General features: G+C 38.4%; 1 protein-coding gene across 1 annotated transcript in view; it reads right to left on the bottom strand.

The window, feature by feature from the left end:
* The window catches only part of NRG3 (neuregulin 3), a 567176-nt gene that overhangs the window by 5198 nt on the left and 534381 nt on the right, over positions 1-27597 (bottom strand). Inside the window, exons 5-8 of the mRNA XM_034434743.2 lie at positions 23358-23460; positions 18656-18782; positions 11482-11609; positions 4618-4788 (exon numbers count right to left, since the gene is read on the bottom strand). Coding sequence (XP_034290634.1) covers positions 4618-4788; positions 11482-11609; positions 18656-18782; positions 23358-23460 — 529 coding nt within the window. The remainder of the gene's footprint in view (positions 1-4617; positions 4789-11481; positions 11610-18655; positions 18783-23357; positions 23461-27597) is intronic.

Here is a 27597-nt window from a genome sequence, read left to right as displayed (position 1 = left end):
TTCGTTTAACAGTTACAATCTTCATTTATCAACCATTACCAAAACAAAAAACAAAAAAAACCCTTACAACATCAGGTCCAGTCATATGGGTGCCTGGATTTATGACAGTCAAGACTTATGACAGTAAATCTGGGCTTCATTATGGCTAGAAGCCAAAGGATTACCCAGTAAGTATGCCATCTTTGTTGTTAAGATTGTGCCTTTTTTATTAAAGATTATTTTTTTAAAAAAAGACTATCAGATCTGGGCTGCAAAAATCTGGATAACCATTAGAGGACCACAAGACATTAGGATTTTATCTATCTTGGCTTTTAACTAGTGAGTGCCATGATTTTTGTAGTCCAGATCTGATAGACCCAGATAAAGGTACTAGAGGTATCTTTTTACAACGAACACAGAGGAAATAGTACATATCCCAGGATCATCCAAAATCTTGTAGGATGCTGTAGGAGAAACAGACAGTTCTGGACTTTGATGCTGGAGTAGTGTGGAGTTCAGTGTAGCAATAGCACTTAGATTTATTTCCTGCTTCACAGTGCTTTACAGCCCTGTCTAGGTGGTTTACAGAGTCAGCCTATTGCCCCTAACAATCTGGGTCCTCATTTTACCCACCTCGGAAGGATGGAAGGCTGAGTCAACCTTGAGCCTGGTGAGATTCAATCTGCCAAACTGCTGCCAGTCGGTAATCAGCAGAAGTGGGCTGCACTCTAGCCACTGCGCCACCAAGGTTCTTATAGCAGATGCTCATCTATCCAGCAGCATCTCAAGCAGTCTGGTTGAGCAGACTGATATCAACAAAACACTGAACAAACCAACGTAGAATAACCAACATCATGTTGGAGCTATTCTGGAGGCCACCAAGCTCATTAGAGATTAGTGCCAGATACTTTTTTCTTGTGGAATATCTCCTGTGATGCAGGAGGAGTTTTTGTTTGGTTTATGCTGTATTTCTGGAGGACATCGTGATGACATTATGCATTTGGCTGGCACTGTAAACCTGGGTTGAAAGAATATGAATGGAAATAATATTCAGTATCTTATTACAGTAGTGGAAGGATGAGCTGGTTAGGATTTTCCAGAAAACAGAAGATGAGTGACAGATGAAAATGAAGGAGATTCTTTTTAACCAGATATGGAAATTAAAGTCAGAGAAGGTCCCTTAGAAGAAATCTCAAACTCTCTCCTTAATGAGCGCAGAAAGAAGGACTTTTCTAGCTGAAGTTTGGGGTAACTAAGCAGGGACAATGGGACATCTATTTATGTCTACCTCTCTGAAGATGTGAACTGTAGGACTTGAGATGGCAGGATCAATGCAGATTTGCTCACAAGCATCAAGAACATCCATCCATCCGAGATAATGCCCAACAGAGCCCACATTACGTTGATGCCTTTTAGCTTCCTGGACCTTGAGTGAGTGGAGTAACTCATGTTTCTGGAAATAATTCTCATGTGTCTGGAGGATCCAAACTGAATCCTGAGAACAAGCGAGTCTCCTCATTCTGCTTCTGCTGATGTTTTTGTTAGTTGTTTAATTATTTCCCTACAGTGCTCCAGGCTTGCAGCTCTGATTGTTACGATGTATGTAGTTGGGGGCAGTTTTCAAATATTCAGCTTTATTCATTCAGGCTAAAGGAGTACTGGAAGGTTCAAGGACTCTCCCGTATTTTTAATCAGGCCTAAAAAATATTGTGTGATACTGACTTTCCAAGGCTGCCCTCTTTCCAGTTGCCCCATCATGACATCTGGGCACTTGATCTAAGGAATCTGCTGAATGGATGCATATCACATGCATTGCTCATGTGCCTGCCAAACCCCTGCTGGCTTGTATGTCCACATGTGCCTCTTTGCTGGTGCCAGCCTGCAGGCTTTGTGCCTGCCATGTGGTGACAATCCCACAGGTTTTGGCCAAAATGGCCCAATGAACGGCAATGAATGTCTCGTCTTGCTCCTTTTACAGCTTCCAGGCTGCACACCTGCCCCATCTGGCATAGTTACTCAACTCTGAATGGTTCTTTCACAACGCCAGACTCTGGACCATCTCTGTTGCCATTTGCCAAGCTTTCTCCACTTGGCAGCTTCAATTAGTTCTGAAACTTTTTCTGTGCCAACTAGCCTGCACCAACCTAGATTTCTTTCTGTGGTTCTTAGTTTGCCTGCTTACACTTGCCTTCTCAGGAACTACTTCGGGAATCTTTTGAAGACACGGAACCATGCCAATCAACATGCCTAAATGGCTGGTATTGATCTGCCTTAAATTATTTCTGAGGAAACAAACTCCTTTCATGAGACCTTTCTTCTCTCTTACACAGAACAGAGCCGTCAATCCACAACCTCAAGGCTCTATGTTCCACCAAGGATTGGCCTCATCTGCATGATTGCAACAAGAGAGTGATGTTTAAAGAAGGCATGCCAGGGTTGGCAGTGCCTTAGGGAAGGCATGCCTTAGGGTTGTAAATTGTAATAGTGGTGGGTTTCTACCAGTTCGTCCTGGTTCGGGAAAACTGGTAATGGTGGTGGCAGGAGGCTCCACCCACCCACCCCCGGATGTCATTACGGATGCACAGAAGCTCCATGCATGAGCAAAGTGATCCTGAACCAGTAGCGAAGGTAAGTGGAACCCACTACTGGGTTGTAGACTTCAACTTCCAGGGTTCCCCAGCCAGTCACGCTGGCTGGAGAATTCTGGGAGTTGAAATCCACAACTCTTAAAGTTACCAGAGTTGGAGATCCTTGCCTTAGAGAGCAGAAGACATATGAGACTAAGGTTTTGGAAACCTGGGCAAGCCAATTATTATTATTTTTTTTACTGTATGTCTTTTTAGGCCGTGTCTTCAGAATATGTAAAACTAATGTTTTATTTTGAATCAGTTGTTATCATTGTTATTTTTAAGTCGGAACACAAGGGGGATATTTTCTGCATTGGTTCATTATGTGAACTTTATACAATCTTTCTTATACAGTTAGGAGGTTGCTAGGCTGTCCTTGTGATTGAATTGCTAACTGGATTTTCCCAGGAGAGAAAGAATGCATTTTAGAGTAGCAAAAGACAGCATAGTTTAGATTGTGTGGGAGAAAGTGGGTGAAGACAGTTCCTCCCTAATGGTTCCTAGAGTGTATGTTTCAGGTTGCAAATAGTCAGCTTTAGTTTTTCAAGGTTTCTGTCTAGAAGTGAGGAACAATAAAGGAAATCCCTTAGAAGAACTGCAGTGTGTCGCTCTTGGTTTTTGGGAAGCCTGAGAGTTCTTCACTCATCCTGCTGGTGCTTTTCAGGTGTGAGGTTCCCCTATAAGCGAGGCCACCCCAGCTGTTATTGTGCCCTGTTCCCCTACAAATGAAGAAGTTGCAGGAGTTTTGATCATTCCCTCATTATATCCTGCAGTTGAAGTTATGTTTTCAAAGCAGAGTGGCTCCAATTTAATTCTTCCACCTCCAGATCCCAAACCATAAATCTAAATGGAACCATTGAATTTCCAATCTGCCTCGTTGCTTATGTCTTGTCTTTCTCTCTTGTGGGCAGGCCATGGCAAACCTTCATTCTTCCAAACTTAGTTGGCCTCCTGCAAGGAGAAATGTTTGCTGTTGGGAGTACAATTCCATTAAGTTTCTTCATTGGGTGTACTCAGTTTTTATTCGCAACATTGCAACTTTTGAAAAGGGAAAAGTCAGAACTGCAGGCCAATGGAGCATAACCTTGTTGGGCATCTGCCCAGCAGCTCTTAAGAGAGCTAGAGTTACTGCAGAGATAGGGGAAGGTCCATGGAAAAGTGGCAGAGGATTTAGGTTAAATTTGGGACAATTCTTCAGGTAGAGGCAACTGAAATTTGGATACTTGCATTATGCTGAGATTTCCTAATTGAAAATAGATTTATCTAGACAATCGTAGTTTTTGAGATAAGTGGTTCCAAACAATTACTATGACTAACAATGACAAAAGATCAAAGAGAAATCTCAGTGCTCATGAAAACCAACAACCCAAATATTAATATTAATCAGTGATTCTCTATTGATCTACTTTCTAGAATGTTTTCTATCTAGAGTCATGTTTTGAAACTTCTAGATAAATTAGAGCAAATGGATTCCAAGATCCATCTGAGTTTGATTAATTCTACTCAAATACTAACATACTGTATTCTAAACCTCATTTTGAATTGCAGATTTCTTAATGGGATTATCTAATTTTGGGACTTTCTTCCTAGTTTCTTTTCTTTTTTTCCCTTTATTGCATAACATCTTGCCTGGTGAAAAGCTTTGTGGCACTTCACTTTATCTTGATAATGGAATTGCCTAACCATATTTTTTAGTGTGTAAGTACTAATTAGTGGATTTTCTTCTTAATGTTTTACTAAAACCTCTGAGGAAGATAGGCAGTTAAAAACTATGAAATGTAAGTAAAATCAATAAAATAGAGTGTCACAGATCCAGTCCCACTAATGTTGGCAAACTGAGTCTAAACACAACTAAGTTTGAATTGAGTCCATCATGGGTACAGTTTGAAGAGAGATCTGTCAAATGTACATGTGGATTTCATTAAAAAGTATTAATTCTTTCATTTCCACATGCCTTCCTTCAGTATAATTCTTAATAGCAGACCTGTTTCCCTCGTCTTCTCCTACTTACCCTTGAGAAGGTCCTGTATCCTGATCCAAGATCTTGGACTCTTCTAGTTGTTGGTATGCTGGTCCTGTAATGCCATTGAATCTACCCCGTGGTAAAGGAGGAGTCCTTCGAAAGGCATTTCTGTGCAACATTCCAGGTTGCTGACCGGCATTGCAACACGAAGAAAAATTCCTAGGAACAGAAAGATAGAAACCATCAGAGTTCAGCTCTTGGAAGGAAAGTTGTACTACTTCAGTAATACAGAAAATAGAATAATAGGGTTGGAAGGGACCTCAGAGGTCTTAGTTCAACCCCCCGCTCAAGGCAGGAGACCTTATACCATCCGGCTCAAATGCTTGTCCAGTCTCTTCTTAAAAACCTCCAGTGATGGAGCACCCTCAACTTCTGGAGGCAAGCTGTTCCACTGGCTAATCGCTCTCACTCTCTGCAAATTTCTCCTTATTTCTAACTTGGATCTCTCTTTAACAAGCTTTACTTCTTGTCTTGCCTTCACAAAAAATCCATTAACTAACCCATTAATGGACTAGAGATAACAATGCATCAATTTTAACCTTGATCAAATAAACCAATTTTGTATTCCTTCTTTTTATTTCTAACAGCCTTAATCTTTAATCCATTCAAATGATGTCCAAAATTTGATTTATTTTCATTTTTTGTTCCTTCTCACAAGATACTTCAAAACTTTAACAAGCGACTTTTGTAAATCCAATATGAGAAAATTATCCAGGTCATTCTCTTGGTTTATTGTTTCTATATCTCTTTAGATTATTAAGCCATGGTCCGTCCTTCCTTCCTTCCTTCCTTCCCAATGTAACTTTTTATCCATGTCTTTCTTGTAGCCTGTCATTTGTAAATCCACTTTCAACTCAGTCTTGAGGTTCTCAGATAGAACTTATTTCCACGCCACATTTTTTAGAAGCAGTCTATTCATAGAGGGAGATGTTTCTGTTGACACTATTAAAATTAGGCTCTGAGTTCATTGTTCAAAAATATCCTCCAATATGTTCAATGTCAGAATACTTTGCTTTGCTCTGTAATTGTAAATCAAATTGAGATCTTCTTTTCCTTTAATTGTAATACTTAGTTCCCCCTATTGTCCAGATTTTTAAATTGTATCTTATGTTCTTTAAAAAAAATCAAAACAAAACCATTTTCCCATGGGAAGAATTCTTCATAATTAATTCCAAAATTTTATTTCAAATTTATCAGGACTTTTTGTCTCTTTGTAAGTTTCTAAAATCAAAGTTTCAAGCATTCTTTTGCAATTTATTAAAAAAGTTCTTAAACCTTTAGTTACCACTTTCCTTTCTTTGAAAGAAACTCACTTGGTGCTATAAAAGTTTTTGGCCCAAGGATTCCTAATATCTGAAAAACAACTAACTTGTAATTCCCGGAAGTGATTAGAAAAGCAAGTATGTGTACTTAATGTCCTTGCAAAGGTACTAATCATGTGAGCAAAATATCTCCCAGAGCTGTAAACCCACTGGAGACCTTTATCCCATTGTCTTCTCATGAGGAGCAGCTGCCTGGAACATTTTTGGGTAATCCCAGCTCCTTTCTTTGTCTGGAGAGGAAGGGCTGATTTACCAACTCTTAAATTTAATTTTAATCCTCTCCCAAGGTCAGCTACACATTTTAGCACATCACTCCACCATTTCTTCCTCTGGAGGTCCGTTTTTTCTTATTCTTTTAGTTTAATTTGTATTCTGTTTATTAAAAACATCAATTAAAAACCCCACAACATCACATAAACCTACGTAATTCCTTCACTGATCAATGGTAACTTATAATTTTCAAAAACTTCCCAGACTTTCTGTAAGTGATTTGCTTAATAGATATTCAGTACTCGGCTTCAGGAACACTGAATGGTCATAATTCTAATGTTTGTACTTCGCACTTTCTGCGTGAGATTTTAAAAATGCTGTAGGGCAACAATAAATCAAGATGTGTTTCAAAAGTGCTATATGTCACTCTAGTGGTGATGCAGGACCAAAATATGAAATCAGGCAGATGACTAATATATCACCTATGTGTAACACTCATCATCTAATAGCATAAAGTAATTTTTAAGGAGCTACATGATGGAGAACATCAACTTGAAGTTTATTAATCACTAAATTTGGAAGTCTATTCCCCATTTCTCCCCCCTTTGATGTATTAAATATCTGATTTGTAAAATGTACAAAAGCAAGTCCTAATAAATCACTTCAGGCTCAAATCTCTTTAACTCAAACCTGTTTATACATTACTAGGCTAACATTATGACTATGATGTAGCACACACAGTGGATAAACTGTTGGACTTGAATTAGGGAGTCTGTTTCAAGTCCCAGTTCAACTCTGGAACTCAACTTTCTGCCAATTATTCACTACCTAAATCCGGTTTATTATAGAGGGCTGTTATTATGGGAAGAAAGCGGGGGGGGGGAACTGTACGTAGCTTTGTTTTCTTGGAGAAACGTGAAATAATAAATAACAACAATAATTAGATGTGACCCACAATGTTAACTAATTTCTAGCAACGCTCAAAGAAAAGCATTGGAAGCCTTGTGCTGCACCATTAAGCCCTGCTTGTTCTTGCACATCTGCCTTTCTTCGACACAGGTGGATTCATTCCATGTGCAGAAATCCACTCAAGGGCTAGAGAAGGAGATCAGGACATGCTGTAGGAGATGACCAAGCTGAGCCTGAGGAAGGGGTCAAATGCATCATCAGTTTGTAGTCACTACACCCCTGTAAGAGATCCATGTCCAGCCCCCCCCACTCCTGAAGCCTTTGAATTTTATCTGGCACCAATTGGCATTGACCATTAGTAGATCAGATTCTTGTGTATAGGTAGCATGGAATAAACTCATAATGATTTTGAACACCATCCTGAGCCTGATGCATGTGGCTATGATGTGCTTCATGTGGGGCTTGAAAGGGGTCTGATTAAACATGGAAATAAAGAGAGAGAGAGAGAGAGAGAGAGAGAGGGAGAGAGAGAGGGAGAGGGAGAGAGAGAGGGAGAGGGAGAGGGAGAGAAAGAGAGGGAGAGGGAGAGGAGGAGGAGAGGGGAGGGAGGGAGAAAAAAGAAAAAGAAAGAAAGAAAGAAAGAAAGAAAGAAAGAAAGAAAGAAAGAAAGAAAGAAAGAAAGAAAGAAAGAAAGATAGATCTGCACTGCCTCCAAATTGCCTGCAGGGCACAATTTAATGTATTTAATATTGTTAAAACTCAAACCTGGTGGCTTCTTCCACTAAGACCTTTCCTGAATATTATCCTAAAAGGCATACGTTTCCCCACACTCCCATGATTTATAAAAATGCTAAAAATGTATTTCTTTCACCAAACTTTTTAAAGTGTTCAAATTTATTGATTCTATTAAAAAAAAAGCTTCTCATTTTTATTTTAAATGCCATTGCTGCCTTGAGTAAAAAGATAAAAATGTACAGTGTAAATCCATGCAATCAGTATGGAAAATCATTGTTTTAATGCAGTGATTTGACCCATTATCTTAAATTCAAATGACCCCCTGAAGCTTTTGATAGGCCAGGGGATGATTCATCCACCAAGAGCTACATCAACGTACTGTATATCTAAGAGACACAAGCACGCTTATCTGTGCCCAGGCATTTTTTAAAAAAGGTATTTCACAGAGAACAAATGTGAAAAGGCAAAAGAACGAAATAAGAAAAGGGCAGGGTAAAAAATAGGAAATGAATGAATGAATAAACAAGAAGTTTACAAATGGAGAAATTACAACATTTCACAATATCATTAATTAATCATTAATTGTTGTATCATCTTAAAAGACTGGAAGTTGCCTAAGCAATGGATAAAGAGGAATCACAATCAGCACACAGTATGATTCATAAAATAAAATTCTGAAGGTTAATAAATTCTGTCCATACTCATAAAAGTCTGTTTTAATTTTAAGAATCCTATAAAATCAAAATATAAATGTTATGCAGACAGTAACTCAGATTTTGGATGTCTGTGGAGATCCTGAGTCCTCCAGGTCATGGTTGTCCCAAAAGGTGCTTTTTCCGGAGGCAACTGGACTGTCTTGATTTTTTTTGAAGACGTTTCGCTTCTCATCCAAGACGCTTCTTCAGCTCTGACAGGATGGTGGGGTATGGAAGGGTTTATATTCCTTGCATCCTTTCAGGGAGTCCTTGAGGCCACTTGGAAGTTTATATGTGTGCTTGGGGTCACCTGAGTAGTGCAAATGGATGTGGAGCCTTCTTGGAACTGCTGAAAGGACTGTGTTGTAAACAGGAGGCATATGATATTGTATCCCTCCCCCTCTATTCAATTTTGACATAAATGGCCCCTTTGACTCCTCTTTCAAACCAGCAATACTCTTTGTCCAAAATGTGGACTTTGCTGTCTGCAGAAGTGTGGCCTTTGTCTTTTAAATGCAGCTGGACTATTGAATCTAGTCCTGATAAACCTCCAAGTAGCCTCAACAATTCTCCAAAAGGATGCAAACGACCAGCTGTCTGCAAGGAATATAAATCCTTCCATTCCCCACCATCCAGTCAGAGCTGAAGAAGCTTCTTGGATGAGAAGCGAAATGTCTTCAAAGAAACCAGAAAGTCCAGTTGCCTCCTTAAAAACAAGCACCTTTGGGTCAGATTTTGGATGTGGTACAAATCCATACACTGAATCACTGCATTGAAGACTCAGAATGCTTTCCAGTTTGAATTCAATTCTGTGTCAAGTCTCCTTCTATGATGCAAAGTTATTTTACACATCAAAGTATCCTTAATTACACATTCTTCCTCAGAAGGAATTAAACGTACTTTCTCATAAAATATCCTTGCAGCAGGATATTCAAAGCTAATTCCCTACACTTTCTTTGAATATATGGGCTTGTACATTTTAGTGAAAATGTCACAGATTGAAAAGAGAGTTCAACTTTTAAGATTCAAAAATTCCTGTGCCACCGTATAAGAAGGAACAATCCAAACTAAATGTTACTTTCCCAGCAATATTTGGAAAATTAACTATTATGTTTACAGCTAGGGTAGGACTAAGGTAATATGCCAATAACAGAACATCTTTGATGGATTTTCTCTGTAAGTAGAGCATTGAGAGTAAAATGAGAGTGCAATACTGCAGCTACTTCAGCTGACTGCTAGTTCAGCAGGTCAGCAGATCAAATCTCACCGGCTCATCGTTGACTCAGCCTTCCATCCTTCCGAGGTGGGTAAAATGAGGACCCAGATTGTTGGGGGCAATATGCCAATGCTAATGCAATATGCTAATATGCAATATGCTATATGCTAACTTTGTAAACTTTGTAAACCGCTTAGAGAGGGCTGTAAAGCACTATGAAGCAGTATAGAAGTCTAAACAATAATAATAATTAATAATCCTCTTCCACTGACATTCCCATTCTTGCATATCTATTACTGCGTCCAAGTGCTGCATCGGTTCAATCCTACACTTTTTGAATTTGTGAATCACACGTCACCAACAATTGATCAATAAGATTCAGCCGATGCTGTAAGTCACACATTACACAATTTTCAATCAAGACTTTCCAAATTCTGCCTGATTTCTGCCTTTCTTTTAATTCTAGGTTGCTTATTCATTATTTATTTTGAAATTCTGGTGAATCTCAAACATTTTATCTTTGTCTGATTGATAATCATATCTTGTGGTCACAAAGAGCATGCAAATAAACAGGGTCATTTTCTGATAGGTGAGATAAACAGATAGACAGACAGACAATATATGGTCCTTTGTATCTGACTGACTATTGTCAGTTTTAATGTCTTTTAAATTTCAGTGTTTAATGTTTTTAAGCTTGAAATTGTTTTATACTGTTATTTATGGCATTGCAAGCTGCCCAGAGTTGCTTGATAGGTGAGTAGCATGTAAACTAGATGATAAATAAACAAACAGACAGACAGGCAGACAGACGATGGATGGATGGATGGATGGATGGATGGATGGATGGATGGACGGACGGACGGACGGACGGACAGACAGACAGACAGACAGACAGATAGATAGATAGATAGATAGATGATACCATGTTTCTCTAAAAATAAGACCCTGTCTTATATTTTTTTGAACCCTGAAATAAGTGCTTGGCCTTATTGCCATGCACTCAAAAGCTTGATTGGGCTTATTATCAAATAATATTTTGGGGAAATATTTTGGGGGAAACAGGGTAGATGATAGATAGATGATAGATAAGCAAACAGGCAGGCAGACAGATCGATAGATATTGTTCAGGTGCTAAGTTGTGTCTAACTCTTCACGATTCCATGGACCACAGCATGGAGAGAGAGAGAGAAAGAGAGAGGGAGGGAGGGAGGGAGGGAGGGAGGGAGGGAGAGAGAGAGAGAGAGAGAGACATCATGACCAATATGCACAAATGGGCCCACTCTGAAAGCTCTTTGCTTTTAGTCCCCATCAGCCAATAGAAAAGCCATACTTAACCAGCCTTTGCTGGTTACAGGCACTATGCAAAGAAACCCTTTTCTTTACACAGAATCATATTTGTCAGCACAAGTTAGTTTTGTAGCCTGCCTTTGGGTTGGTGGGTCATTAACTTCATGAATTGATAAGAGGGTAGGCAGAGGAAAGAACCCTCTATGTAACTGGAGTACAGTTATCTTGTTCGCTGGCCTGTGACTCTTGTTTCATACTTCCTCTAGGCCCTTTATAGAAGAGTGAAAGGGGGCAATCCAACAGCTGACATAATGGTTTTGACATCTATAAGAGAAGATTCCCCACGCTCTCTGCTTAACAAGCAAACGGAGGTCCTCTGAAACAGCTCCGGATTGCAAATGTTTTCTAAGTGACCATGTTCACCTGCCTTGCATTTATCTCGCAAAGGAAACACCCAGTTTAAAAAACACGTCCTTACCTATGTGGCTTTGCAGCCTGGCCTCCTCTGTCTGTAGACAAAGCTTCAGGGAAGGACTGAGTGCCTGAAAAACTAGATTCCATCATTTTCCCCATCACTGGCTCTTGATGCCTTCTTGTTGTTGAATACTATAAAGGAAGGAAGGAAGGAAGGAAGGAAGGAAGGAAGGAAGGAAGGAAGGAAGGAAGGAAGGAAGGAAGGAAGGGATACAAAGCAGTATGTTAAACATTGTGGTGCTTTCAGAAGTGGACATTATGGTACAGTAGACCTGGCAGACAGCTTCAATTTAGTTCTAATCACCAATAGAGGGCCATCATGTCTTTGCTCAAATTAAATATATCCAGTGGGGGAAAAAAAGGTGAGGACTATTAATACTAAAAAATGAGTAGAGTAGAGTAGAGTAGAATAGGCATAGACTCCTATTTAATGCCAATCTAGTGCTTGTAGTTGACTAGATTCTTGTGTATAGGCAGAGAAATAAATCAGCTTACCTGAAGCAAAACATGTGGTTCTGATTCTTTGCACCTGAGAAGCACAGATGCTTGGCCCAAACCCAGAGCAGTTTCTTGCACTGAGGTTCTTCAAGATTCCAACAATAAAATAAAAATCTGGAAGATGTTCCACTATACTTTCTTACTAAGCAATGGCGACCTCCCCTCTAATATTTTATTTATTGAGTAACTCATTTTTAATATAGCTTCTACTTATACTCCTTCATCCCTGTGTATATCAGTACAATGTACAAAAGTTGATTATGATAAGGTGCAAGGCAATAAAATAAATAATCCACATCTCAATAACAATCCAAATATAGATTCTACTAAATCCTTCATCCCTGTGTATACCAGTACAATGTACAAATGTTGATTAAGGTACAATGCAATACAATTTCAGTAACAATCCAGATATGGATTTTTAATGCCATATGATTGAATATGCTCTTTCACGTGATACCATTTGGCTTAAAAATAAGCATTAAATAAAGAGCAAAATAAATTGAAATAGTGAATGGTTTATGAAGAACATGACTGAATATGCAATTACAGTTTTGCATATGTGTCAATATTTGCATTTTTTAGCTGAGACCATATAGGGTCAAGCAGATTGCCCACTGTTGAAGAATGGACTTTGAAGATGGCCAGTTTCGCTGAGATGGCGAAGATTTCAGCATATTTAAAAGACCGCTCACAAGAGACTTATGAATGGGAATGGAAAAAATGGATAGATTATGTGCAGAACAAATATCAAACTAGGAAGTATCAAATCGTTTTTCATTGATAGTATTATATTATATTAAGATAGAAATATTTGAACTATGTGAAGATGAAAAATGATATGGGGGTTGGGGGGGCTCAAGGTTTTTATATAAAGGGGATAATGATGGGGTATATTCTATGAAAGTCCGGGGGGGAGGGGAGGGTTAGGGGGGTTAGGGAGGGTGGGCTGGGGAGTTTGGGGTGGGTTAGGGGGGTGAAAATGGGGTGAAAATGTAATTGTAAAACTTTTACAATAAAAAAAAAAAAGCAGATGCGCAAAATCACATCAAAATTTAAAGTGTGTCTCTATTGTTTCTCCTCTAAATAAAATCATGAACACTTTCCTAAAGATGAGGATCAAAAGCCAATCTCTCGTAGATCTTAATAAGAAACACAAAATATTTTCTTAAAAAGTGCTGCATTTTCCTTTGATGTGAGATATGCATATAGACTCTTTCAGTGCATATATTCTTCAAATCCACACTCTAGTCTTCCAGCATACATCTATTTTAATTATCAGTATAACTCTTATTTTTGTTGAAAACTAATCTATACACTACATTCTATTTTAATTTAAATAGGGAACCATTCTATTTTCATTCTCTCCAACCTCCAGATCTCCCCTCTGTAATTTCTCAGTTAAATAATTGCACAGCTTCTCAAACACATAGACATTCCTGCTGAGAATCTGTCCTGCATGGAAAATACGGAATCTCATTAAAATTCAAGTATTCAACTTTACTTCCATTCAGGCATAGAAAAAAAATGCTCTTCAACTAAAAGTCAACCCAGACTGGCCCCCTTCTCCATTGCAAAATCTGGAAGATTTCTGTACTTGTCCAAAATGTCTCTATTCTTTTCATTTCTAAGATACTTGGAAGTCACATCTTGATCATGGCTAATTCTGTTAAATCTAAATCCATGTCTAAGACACACAGTTCCATTTTGATGGCTCGGACTATCTAATATCTCAGAGACTTTTTCATATATACTTAACGGTTTTCTGTGTGTCACATGTGCTCCAATACGGCAACCAACTTGATTTTTTTTTTTACCTGATAAGTGTATTAATTAGGTCTCTGGAACTGCTAGACTTTTCAAATTGATTTAAACTGATTGTTCTCTATTCGGGTGGTCAATTTAACTTGATAAATCAAATTAAATATATCCCATTGAATACAGATAAATTCAGATGCTTCCATATACATCTTTTACTAATTAAAAAAAAAGATTGCTTGAATCAAATTGTTCAAATGCCAGTTCAAATGTCACAACTAGATCATTAAAATAAGAAGAACAAGAACAATGATAATAATCAATTTAAATATTTCCAAACAGACCTGTTTTCCAATTGAATGGAACCTTTGAAATAGATTTCCTAGGCATCACCTCCTGTGTTCCCATAAAAATCCCGCTACAGTCATTTTTTAAATATATTTCTGTATAAAGTCAAGAATAAGTCTTACCATTTGACTTTTCAATGACTTCCATTAATTTCCATTCATTAAACCTTACAAAGAAGATTTTGGAGTAGAAACTATTTTTCTTAAAAGTATGTGTGAAGTGTTAATACAAATATATTGAAAGCACACTCTCTTGTAGCCTGATTTTATAATGCAGTTTTAGCTCTGCATACTATTTTTGTATTTCAAGCGACTGAATTTGTAGCTGGCTCGGAGAGGTGACAAAGAGGGGAAGGAATGTATTATTTTTCCTAACTGCAGTTAGGCAAACAGCTGAAAACATAAATGAGCTGGCTGAAGTGGAAAGCAAATTTGCAATGCATTATAAGTAGCTACAAGGGGAAGTGGAAGAATTATAGTTATTTCTTCACATTTACATATCACATTCTCCCGAGCAAGAAGCAGAAGAGCGACGATAACATATATTTCTGCACTGTGCATCGCAATTGGGGGTAGAGGAAGTCCAACCTAACGGTACAAAATAAATTCAGGCACAAAATCTAAAAGAAAATAGAGTCACTTGTTGATTGAAGTGACATAAATAAAAACATAAGCAAGTAAAATAAGGAATTCCTAAAGTTTCCAAAGGGAAATGACAATGCTCACGTAAGGGATGAATTCAATAACAGTCAACACTTCACAACTGACAGCAGTACAGGTAGTCCTTGACTTACGGTCACAATTGAGCTCAACATTTCTGTTACTAAGTGAGACAGTTGTTCAGTGAGTTTTGCCCCGTTTTATGACCTTTCTTGCTGCCCTTGTTAAGTGAATCTGGCTTCCCCATTGACTTTGCTTGTTGGCAGGTTGCAAAAGGGGACCACATGACCCCAGGACACTGCGACCGTCATAAATATGAGCCAGTTGCCAAGTGTCTGGATTTTGATCACGTGACCATGACGACACTGCAAACATCATAAATATGCCAGTTCTCAGGCATCCTAATTTTGATCACGTGACCATGGGGATGCTCCAATGGTCATATGTCTGAAAAGGGTCATAAGTCACTTTTTTCATTGCCGTTGTAACTTCAAACAGTTACTAAACAAAAGGTTGTATGTCAAGGACTACCTGTAGTATTTTCCCATCCTTGGGAATATCAAAATATCTAGGCTTTTCCCAGTGAAATCTCAATGAGATTAAAACCAAGTTCATACTGCCATATAGCTGCAGTTCAATGTTGTGATTTGGGAGTAAAAATTTGATCAAGCCAAATCTAGTCTTATAAATCACTGTTAGAGTTCAACCTGTGCTTTTATGCAAAGTATCTTTAAAGTAATGAGTAACCCTCCATTATAAGATCATCCCCTCCAATGAATAATGCATGCATTCCCCTTTTCTCTCAATGAAGGAAAAAAGCCCTGGAAAAACAGATTAAAACTCTGAGATGGAAACAATCTCTGTGAATGCCACCATTTCAGGAGAACTGTTTATTGACATAATGACAGGTAAAAGGTGCAAAAAATAACAAAAGGCATGTCCTATTTTTAAGAGAGAGAGAGAGAGAGAGAATGAACTGCTTCAGCTTTGATATCTTGGATTTTTGGGGAAGACAAGAATGCATGCAAGAATTCTGAAGAACAAAGGAACAAAGAGCAGGAACATGAACATAAATATGATCATAGGGAACAAATAATCAACATTTTTTAAAAAAACCTCTAAGTTAAAAGAGAGAAATTTTAGGGGGCACATTAGCCCCATTGTCATCACTTTAAACCTCAGGGTACCTCCAAATAATGTTGCCAAACATTTAGATGTGAAATGGTTGATCTTGGGCAGCATAATTTGCCCCCGGAGATACGGATGATATCAGATCTCCGGGCTTTTCGCCGTGCCCTAAAAACTTTTTTCTTCCATCAAGCAGGGCTGGCGTGAACCCCTCCCCCCCCCCCCGTTTTTGAGATATTAGATTTTTTAATTGTTTAATGGGTTTTAGTCGTAAGGTTCTTAATTTTTGGCCAAAGGGTATAATTTTTTAAAATTTTTAAATTTTGTATTGGATGTTTTTTACTTGGCTGTGCACCGCCCTGAGTCCACTAGGAGAAGGGCGGTATACAAATTTAAATTAAATAAATAAATAAATAAATAATTGGGTTTTTTTTAATTATTTATTTATTCCCCTCCACATATGTGAAAATAATGGCCAAAATGATTTGTCTATGACAGCATTTCTTAAATGTCTGAAGATGGACAGTAATGTCAACCTTCCTTTGACACAGAACTCAAAATGATAGAACCATGTCCTGTTTAAAGTTTTGAGTTGATTTAGTGCCTGGAAAGAATTTGTCAGTCTTTCAAAGTAGGTTAGGTGAAGAGACAGACACAAGAAGGATTCTAGGAGTGAAATATTCCTGGATATATTAGGATATAATATCAAAATCGGGAAATTCTGTCCAAGTGTCTTTCTGTTCCCTGTTACACTAAGAAAATCAAGACAGGATTATTTTAACTTTCCTTCTTACATTCGGTTCAATAGCAAAAGTGCTTTTACAGCCGTTTCTAAGTGGTTTACAGAGTCAGCCTATTGCCCCCAACAATCTGGTTCCTGGTTTTACCAACCTTGGAAGGATGGAAGGATAGAAGGCTGAGTCAACCTTGAGCCAGTCAGGATTGAACTCCTGGCAGTGGGCAGAGTAAAATAGAGGATGTAAGTCCAGGGTAAAACAGATAAAAGAAAAATACAGGTAGCCGTTGACTCCCAACCACAATTGAGCCCAAAATTTATGTTGCTAAGAAAGACAATTGTTGTGAGTTTTGCATCATTTTATGACTTTTCTTGCCACAGATGTTAAGTGAATTGCTGCAGTTGTCAAGTTAGTCACACGATTGTGAGGTGAATCTGGCTTCCCCATTAACTTTTACATTCAATTACCCCCCCCCCCAATTTACATTGACCATTCAATGTAGAGAAAAGTAAAGTCATACACTTAGGTAAGAAAAACCAAAAGCGCACATATAAACTGAGTGAAACCAGGCTTAATAGCAGTGACTGTGAGAGGGATCTTGGAGTCTTAGTGGACAACCGGCTACATATGAGCTAACAGTGTGCAGTGGCAGCTAAGAAAGCCAACGCAATCCTCAATTGCATTAACAGAGAGATTCAATCAAGATCAAGTGGGGAACTAATACCACTCTATAAAGCCCTAGTAAGACCACACCTAGAATTCTGCATCCAGTTTTGGTCACCACACTATAAAAAAGAGGTTGAGACACTAGAAAAAATGCAGAGAAGAGCAAGAAGGATGATTAGGGGACTGGAGACTAAAACATATGAAGAATGGTTACATGAACTGGGCCTGGCTAGTCTAGTGAAGAGAAGGACCAGGGGAGACATGATAGCAGTCTTCCAATATTTGAAGGGCTGTCACAGAGAGGAGAAGGGGGTCAGCCTATTTTCCAAAGCACCCGAAGGCCAGACAAAGAATAATGGATGGAAACTGACCAAGGAGAGATCCAATCTAGAAATGAGGAGGAACCTTTTGACAGTGAGAATAATCAACCAATGGAACAGAAGTTGCCTTCGGAAGTTGTCGGAGCTTCATCACTTGAGATTTTCAAGAAAAGATTGGACTGCCATTTGTCAGAAATGGTGTAGGGTCTCCTGCTTGAGCGGGGGGTTGGTCTAGATGACCTATACGGTCCCTTCCAACTCTGTGAATCTGTTAAATCTGACTCTGCTTGTCAGAAGGTCGCAAAATGGGATCACATGACCCTGGGACACTGCAACCATCATAAATGCAAGTCAGTTGCCAAGCATCTGAATTTTGATCGTATGACTCATGCAATGGCTGTAAGTGTGGAAAGGTCATAGGTCACTTTTTTCAATGCTGTTGTGCCTTTGAACGGTCACTCAACGGACAGTTATACGTCGAGGGCTACCTTCCAATCATAAAATACATTTGTGTTAAGGAGAAAAAAAAATCAACATCCAGGTAAATCCATCACCTCTATGGATACCTCGATCTGTTTGAAATAACAGGTACTTTGGTCAAGTTGCTTAGCTACAAACCTAGAGTTCTGCTGATGATGTATAGATTAGAAGCCAGGAGGAACTAAGACCATTTCCAATACAGTTCTTAGTGTCGCTGTTATTTCAAGTAGAGATGTTAAATATCTAAGCCTAAGAGGGGCACATAATTGACAATCAAACAACACATGAGCAGTATCGTTGATGGCCGCAGCACCACATACACGATGTGGCAGGTGGGGGAAGCGTCCACCTTGGACCATATTTGAATCCAACAACTCAACTCTTGCTAGGCCAATTGAAAGGCTGCCGTTCATCATGGCCAACTTTGACAAAAGCTGACACTCTTCTCCCTTCTTTTACACCCCAGGACCACAGGTGCAAACTAGGCCAGCTTTGGGACACAGGAAGAAGTGACAGTGACTGTGCCACCAGCATCCCAACATTCAGACAGCATAATAAGGATTAACATTGGCACATTTACTCACGTTTTGCAGCTGGACTTGGCTTTGGGCCCTGGCCTCTGTTTTTGCCATGATGCTGGAAGCATTAAGGCTGTAGGTTTTCCCATTCTGTATCTCTTTCAACTGTTCCTGGATGTACTTCGTTTGCTTTCTACAGAGAAACACCAACCAACCAACCAACAGACAAAAACAAGTGGTTACCCTCCAATTCGCTTTGGGTTTTTTTTCCCACTGATAATCTAAAGTGAGTGGCAATGGAAGAACACATCCAACCATGTTGCATTGGGTTCTTCCTTAGCAAGGTCCTGATGGCATCATGCCAACAATGTCATAGGGTTGAGGGCAGGCATGCTGAATACAGAGCGGCTCACAACGTGATGAGATTGAACAGGGGACAATGGACATTCTGGTTTTTAGAATTGGATGACCGAACATTGTGGCAACTGAGAATTTGGAACTCACAAGAGAGAACAGATTAGGAAAAGGCTGGGATTAAGAGCGCGAAGACAGAGGCATATTTTGCTAATTGAGGAAGGACAGATCAGTTAAACTGGCTCCCTCTTATGAAAAGGATGAAGAAAAAAAGAAGTGATGGGAGTAATTATTTTACATTGAATATGTTGGAGCAGAAACATGTTATCAAATGAATTAAAAATAATGCTGGGACAGTAAGGTTCTATTTAAACATCGGCACTTTCTTTGGAAAAAAAGTCAGACTCCTGTAATTTCAGTCATTGAACGTGTTAACAAAATATCTCTAAAAGGAACTGCTATGCCTTTTGTAAGAAATTGTTACCTATGTAATCATCACTACAATAAAATGCTACGTAAGCAACAGGCTGCATTTCTTAAAGTATTTCTCACAATTATATACACAGTGTTCTTCAATAACTTAATTGGTCTCAGATTAACACAGAATTCTAATTTAAAATAACTTAAAAGTGGATGTTAATGGGATTATCAATCAATTAATTTGGGAAAAATGCTCTAGATGCATAATTAGGGAGTAATAATTTGTAGAAATACAAGGTTTTGGGTTATACATCAGAGTGTCAGTAGACTACACATTTTGCTATAATAATACATTGGAGAATCATAAATGTGATTCTTTCATCACATGGAATTCAACATGTTGGAAGATACATATCCAGTAGTAAGGACTGCTCAGCAACTCATGATCACAAGAGGGCAATAGAGTGTAGATAGAGATTTGAGGATTTTGTAGTACAGAATATATGTAACTCAGGATTAAACTGTTGGGTTATTGGTATTTTTCTGAGCTTGCTCGTATTCCTGTAGATGTTTCGTTAACAGGTTAGGTAGCAAGATCAGTGCATGGGAGAATGAAATTTAGGAGAGAATATTTGTAGCTCAGGGTTGAACTCTGAGTTTGGTGGGTTTTTTGCCGATGTTTCATTCCCCAACTGAGTGACATAAAACTGCATTGATGATGTTACCTAGTTGGGTAATGAAACATCTGCAAGAAAACCACCAAGCTCAGAGAGCACTAAGGACCCCAGAATGAAATATGTAACTATATAACTAGAATATATAACTATATATTGCTTATATATAGTAGTGTGCTTGTCAGTCTTGGTGGGGATGGGGTTTTTCCTCCTTAATGGTTCCTTGATTAGGATATTGTTTCTACCTTGACTGCTCATCAGGTACTGCTGGGAAGATCTACTCTGCTCTGGATAGGTTATTTCCTCCTTTTATTCTGCCATTTCAATGGTGTGTAGATATGGTTTATCTGTATTTGTCTGTGGATGGCTGATTTGTCTGAGTGCTTCCATTTCCAGGAATTTCCCTGGCATTTTTGGATTTGGCTTGGTCAATCATTTCCTTGCTGAAATTGTGGTTGAATTTGTGCATTGAGAAGTTAAGAAATTTACACCATTGCTTCTGACTGCCAGGTGGGGCTCATGGAATCGTTCTGGATAAAGTATAAATGCTAGGGAATTCCTGGAAGTTTGACAGTCTGACAATTTTTCATGAAGTAAGGGAAACCTAGGTTTCTTGTAGCCTAACCTTGTAGAACAGCATTTTCTTAGAATTATAGCTTTATATAGTTCCACGTATTGATTAAGATAGAGCTTTTCTAAAGACTATCATGATTCCTTCTCCTTGTCCTTCTTCTTCTCCCTCTCTTTCTCCTTCTCCTCACACTTGTCCTTGTCCTTCTCTTTCTCTTTTTCTCTTTCATTCAATCTTTCTCTCAATCTTTCTCACTTTCTCAATCTTTCTCTCAATCTTTCTCACTCTAACCACTGTGAGGTGGCACAGTGCAGCACTGCAGACTACTTCAGCTGACTGCTAGCTGCAGTTCAGCAGTTCAAATCTCACCGGCTCAAGGTTTACTCAGCTTTCCATCCTTCTGAGGTGGGTAAAAGGAGGACCCAGATTGTTGGGGGCAAGAGGCTGACTCTGCAAACCGCTTAGAGGGGGCTATAACAGCACTATGAAGTATAAGTATAAGTGCTATAGTGCTATTGCTATTTTTCTCTCTTTCTCTCTCTTCCCCTCTTTCTCTTCCTCCTCCCCTCCTTCTTCTCCTTCTCCCTCTTCTCCTTGTCCTTCTCTTTCTCCTTCTCCTTCTTCTCCCTCTCTTTCTCCTTCTTCTCTTCCTTCTCCATAAATTTTTGCAGTGGATGCAATGGTAATAGGTAATGATCAATCATTGGTTAAAATCAAGTTACAAATCTTGGAAACTGAATTAACAAAACTCCTGTCCTCCATGAGTTCATTATAGTGAGGTCTCTAGGTGTTGCTTGATCTTTTTTTCCTTCCTAGAGTGGGCAACTGAAGGGCCAACAGCTATTTCCCAAGATAAACGTGGCATTTAACATCTACCTGCCATTTTAGTGTTGCTTTGATAGACTCCCTTTCTTCCCCCTCAGTTTCACTGCCTTTTCTTATAGATAGCTGCAAACCCCTGTGAATCCATGACAGATTGAATAGTGTGTAAGTGGAATAAAGAAACAGAGTAAATGAAAATAAATTTTAAAAATACGTGGAAGGAAGAGGCATTGGATTGAATCCAATTTAATATAATGGGCAAATAAACAATGTTTTAAAGTCCCTTCCACTGAAATCCATGGGACTTAACTCAGAATAATTCCCAGTACAGTGAGTTTTCTCACTCACCAATATTATGCATCAGGATAATTGACCTGTTCGGCTTCCCCTGAAGAATGTCGGGGGGTTTTTGTTTGTTTGTTTGTTTGTCTTTTTGAAGAAAGCAAATATTTCTCTTTGCTTCCAGGAATAAAACCACAAAGGGAAGAAAATGAAACATGATCAGGGAGGGAGTAGCATAAAAATGCCAAAGCACTTTATTCTTGCAAAGGACATAACATTCCTGATAGCGAGAACAATTTCACAAGAGATAATTGTTTATTGAAAATCTTAGCTCTTTCCAGTGAAGTCTTATGGTGCCATGAGATCCACAGTTATTTGCAATCTTACTCATATAGTACACAGAGTATAATAATACTTCTAACACCATCAAACATCCACCTATGTCTATCTCAGATCTTTGGGTAGGACTCAATAGAAGGATAAAAATGCCAAATATGATTTGAACACCTGGCTGACTGTGCAATGTATTATTTTAATAATACTATAAATTGTGGCAAAAGAAAACAAAGATACCAATATTACCAATAGGTGCCTTGTGTGCAATCCCAATACAACTGTATGCCCTTGGCATTGACGAAATCACTATCCATCAATTGCAAGAGGCAGTTTTACTGGAACAGTTTACATCCTGTGACCATATCTTTAAGCCTGACAAAGGATAACATCTGTCTATCTCAGGACCTTGGGAAGGATTTGATAGGTGGATAAAATACCAAGTCCAGTTTAAACATCTGGCTGACTACGCAACGAACCATAATATAAATATAAAATATAATACTTGAGTATAATATAAGAATAATTCATAGAGAAATGGGTTATTTTTAATTACCAAAGGGCAGGACAAGAAACAATGGTTGGAAACTAACCAAAGAGAGAAGCAATCTGGAATTAAGAAGAAACTTCCTAACAGTGAAGACAATTGACCAGTGGAATAGCTTGCCTTCAGAAATTGTGAGTGCTTCATCACTGGAGGTTTTAAAGAAGAGGCTGGACTTGTCTGAGATTGTATAAATTCACCTGCTTGAGCCGGGGGCTGGACTAGAAGACCTCAAGGACCCTTTCTATTCTATTCTATTCTATTCTATTCTATTCTATTCTATTCTATTCTATTCTATTCTATTCTATTCTATTCTATTCCATTCCATTCCACTCCACTCCACTCCACTCCACTCCATTCCATAAATTAGATCCACTTTAATGCAGACATTGAATCAACTTGGACAAGGCACTTGATTCATATTGATTTGAACCTGGAGTTAATCCAACATTTTGCAGAGTTGCATTGCAGAGTAAGATGGATAAATGGATGGCATATAAATGTAATATAAAAAAGCTGGTCCCATTAAACACACATGCATATTTGGAGAAAACTATGCCACCTGATCCGAATTGATTCAGAGTACTAGCTCAGCACTAGCTAGCTAACTGTGGTTCTACTGTGTGTATTTTAATTTCAGGGCATTGTCTCAGAAAGACAGTCTGCATAAAACAAGTCTCTGCTATGTCTTTTTCCAGAGCAAGAGCCTAAGTAAACTATTCAATGGATGGTTAGAAGGAAGGGCAGAGACCAGTTAAGGAGCCTTACTTTGTTTTGAAGTAGAACGCTGCAGAGAGTGTGCCGACAATGACGATCCCAAAGACGATGCAGGAAATGGACAGGACCTGTCGCTGGTAAACCTCTTCGCTCTCTGTGGATGGCAGAATTGAGAATAATGACAAAGTTAAACAGAAATCTTGAGAATTACGGCAATCGTTTCTTTTTAAAAAGGCATAAATGTAGTCAACACCTTGCTCAAGTGGTCCATAGTATCTGCTTCTCTTTTTGACTAAAGATTGCCAAAGAGCTTTGTGCTTCATGGGACATTGAGTTGTTGGCCAACACGATACACGAAGCTTTTGTGAATCCTCAAAGACCTCATAATGCATAATAAGGCTTATTGCATGATCTTCAACTCTTTTAACCAACCTATTTTCCTACAGGGAGTATGGTATCACATGGAAATATTCCTACATTTCACATGGCATATGTGGGAGGATCTAAGATCAGATGGCAAGCTATTTTAAATAGCTGGCCAGTGTCCCTACGGCCCAATATTTAACTGTCCACCTAAAAGCTTGATTTTAACAGCTTCCACAAAAAGAAGAAACTTCTTAAAAGTTTCTATTAATGGTTCCCATGGATCTAGAAGCGTGTTATTATAAAAATTAAATGTATTCAGCCCGGGCAATAGCTGCCCATTTCTTCAGAAAACCCTATAAGTAAGTAACAGAAATTTCTTTCACGGACTCAATTGTTATTGTGCTTCAGGAGTTTGTTTTGCCCTTTAACTACACAATTGTTTTTAGCCTCCATATTGTTTCACTGAGTTCCAAGCCAAGAAGCAATATCATATGTTGAAACTTTATAGCACTGGGGGGAAAAAAGAAATAAAAAACAACTCAAAAGAAATTCCTCCAGTTTGATAGAATTGGAAACAAGCCAATTCTGTCAGGGCTTTCTGTAATCTTAGATGTAGTCTAATGCATAGAATATCACTTTCCTAGCAATTGTTTATTTTATTTTTTTAAAAAAAAATATTTAAAGCAATGTCTGCTCTATGGTAAACACTGAAGGAAACACTCCAAACGATAAGAAGACAATTACTGGTCAATTAATATGTAACTGAGACACTAAAGTAGAAGTGAATCAATAATTCCCTGCTGTATTTCAATATTTTAATCAAAGCCTTTCTCTTCTCACTGGTCTTTCCATTCCTCTGGATTATACTGTTGTACATTAATGTATAATGCAAGAATTAATTACAGTAAGGCTGAACAGCAAGCCTACAACTTCAAGGATATTGACAAATATCTGGGTAAATATTGAATTGAAACTTGGAAAGACATGTGTGTTAGCGTATTTGATCATTTCCAGAGCCCAACCCAAAGGTAGGAACGAAGTACCGGTAATACTCAGAGGATTGGCTGTTTTCACTGACACACATCTGCAAAGAGTAATAGTTTAATTAAATATTTAACATAAATATTCATGGAAGAGCTTTCTGCCATGGTTGTTTTGTCCTTAGTCCAGATGAATAATGCAAAGGGACATAAATGAACTAAAATTATTTTTCAGGCTGATTCATTTTAGTAAGAAAGAGTGAAACAAGTGTTGAACTCTCCCACAGAAATTCATATATTCACAATTCTGCATTGTGTGGAGATATTTGGCAAAAGTCTGGTTTTTAACTTGTATAAAATATACACCTTTCCAAATGTATACACAACTGACGCACTCATTTGTTTTACACGTATATTTTAAAAATATCTCCGATGCAGCCATAATATATGGATAAAGAGAGCCAATAACTACCTAATCTCTTCACCTGAATCAAATGCTTCAAAAAAAAAAAAAAAGGCTGTGATCCCTCATTCCATAACCGTTTTCCATCCATTTAAAACAGAAAACAAAACCTTTGAAAATGATTATTCCAGCTAGGAATATTTCTCATCCACACATTCAGAGATGCCAACAATACTTTCAATACGTGTCCAGAGCAGGTAAAGTCACCTGCAGAAATGCAAAGCAATTGCCTGCATTCTATATATACAAAATCAGGTTAACGCCACAGAAGAAATATTTTGATTCACAAAAGCATTGTACATTTCAAGGATTGCCCGCAGAAAAGTCAGATGATGCATGCACATGCCATGAATCAGAAAACAGATGAGACCCTGAAAGTTAAGGCTGAAATCAAATGATTCATTTACATTAAGAAAATAGATTACCGGTAAATATTGGCTGTATCCATATTTCCCATTCAATCAGACAAGCGTACATTCTTGCATTATTTACTTATAGTTCCATCCAAGTGCTTTTCCACAAAAAAAGAGAGAGTCCTGCATAAATTTATGGCCTCATTTTATATCTGTCATCTCCTGCATTAGGTTTTTGTAAACTAAACCTATTGCAAAAGATTAGAATTGATACGACAGTCCTTTTCTGTCTAGAAATGAACAACACTTTCAGTTTATCTTCTTATGCAATCATGGCTTACTTTTACTAGACAACAAGCATCCTAATCTGGCGATGTGGTTATCTTCTGATATTTGGGCCCATCCCATGAAGGCTTGTTGTTACTCAGGTTGACTAGAGCATGTGGGAACTGAAGTCCTAAACTTCTAGAGAGCACCCAGTAGCATCACAGGCAAGCATATGAGAAAAGGTCCACAAAACCAAAATGAGAAAATGGAATTTTGGCTGGAAACATTAAAGCAGATTTTCGCCACAAAGAGTACTCAAAAACCTTAATCTGAGATTGGAACTAGTTTTGGGAAAGTCTTACCAGGCTATAAATGTTGTTGTGTTGAATTGTGTAAGTGAAGCCTTGGCGAGAACAAGTAGGTCACCTTTCTTGGACTCATCGTGTTCACAGTTTGCTACCTGATGTTGTATAATTAAAATACATGCACAATTCATTAGCTTTGGAAGTGGCTAAGTTGTTTAAGTTGAGTCATTAATGAAGCGGGGAAGAATGAACTGACTGTCCAGCTGAGTTGTTTTGTGCAGTTGCATTATGTCATAAAAAGAAGGACGACAACAAGTTAGAGGTTACACACATTTATATCTGCCTCTTTGGATTAGCTTTTCAAGATGATTAAGTAGAGGACTGTAAAGGTACAGCATGCCCCTCCCCAAGTCCTCATGAGAAGAGGTCCATCACTTTACTTAACTGATTTGATTCCCCAAAGAGAGCAGAGCAATCAACTCTCCATTCTGGGATCTTTGGAAAGAAATATTGGGGCAAACGGGATGTCAGAAAGACAACAAACATGAAGCAATACTTATTTTTACACGATAGAAGATAATTACTCGATAGGATTGCATTGCACTCATGTTAGAAGCACAGAGGGACTTCCAGGTCAAAAGGATTAGCTGGTGAGATCCCAGTTGCCTGGGGAATGCCCAGTTGGGAGCTTCCTTCATGTCCCCAGAAGGAGCTGGAGCGAATGACGGGAGCTCACCCTTCCCCATGGCAGCATATGGGTCTCAAACATGGGCTTGCTAACTTCCATCCCAACATCCTAACCAAGCAAGCCAGCCATCATGCCCCTTGATGGGAAGGATTCTTAGCATAAATGAAATGGTGATACTCTGTATTATAAATTGTTGTTTAATATATTATTGATGTACCTGTGCCTGAACACACATCATCAAGATGGCTTCTGGGAAAGAATCAAGTAGAAAACAATGTTATTATTTGACTACCTCAAGGTGATATTTTGTTGTCACTCCACAAAGCTCCCTAAATCTTTTTTTTAAATTTTTTTTTATTATTAAAATATAAACACAGATATAAAGACAATACAATACAAAGACAAACAAAAAACCCACCACCTACAAACCCACCTAACATTTTACATTTACGCTTTTGTCATCAACAGAATATATGTCATTGAGTTTAATAAAGAGTAATTTTTAAATGTCTAATTCCAATGTTATAACTTTTCACTACAAATTTACATTTCTTATGGGTTCATCTCCTTGTGAAAGTCTTTACCCTAATTTCTGTCCTCTACATTTTTGCTGATTTTCCTTTCCAGCCATTGATACCATTGGTGCCATACAAGATAGTATTCGCTTTCTTCCTTTTCCTGGAGTTCCAGCGTCAATCTGTCCATTTCAGCACACTCTGTTATCTTTGCAACGATTTTGTCTTTGGATGGGAGTTGGTCTGATTTCCAGTTTTGCGCGAACAGTAGTCTTGCTGCTGTCAAGATGTGTATGATGAGATATTTCATTTCCTTAAGATGTGCCGTTATCATGCCAAATAGAAAAAATTCTG

Source organism: Pantherophis guttatus, chromosome 6, assembly GCF_059756535.1.
Source record: "Pantherophis guttatus breed Tessera chromosome 6, ASM5975653v1, whole genome shotgun sequence".
NCBI classification, from domain to species: domain Eukaryota; kingdom Metazoa; phylum Chordata; class Lepidosauria; order Squamata; family Colubridae; genus Pantherophis; species Pantherophis guttatus.
Note: the sequence above shows the minus strand (reverse complement) of the source record. Positions and strands in the feature narration are given on the sequence as shown.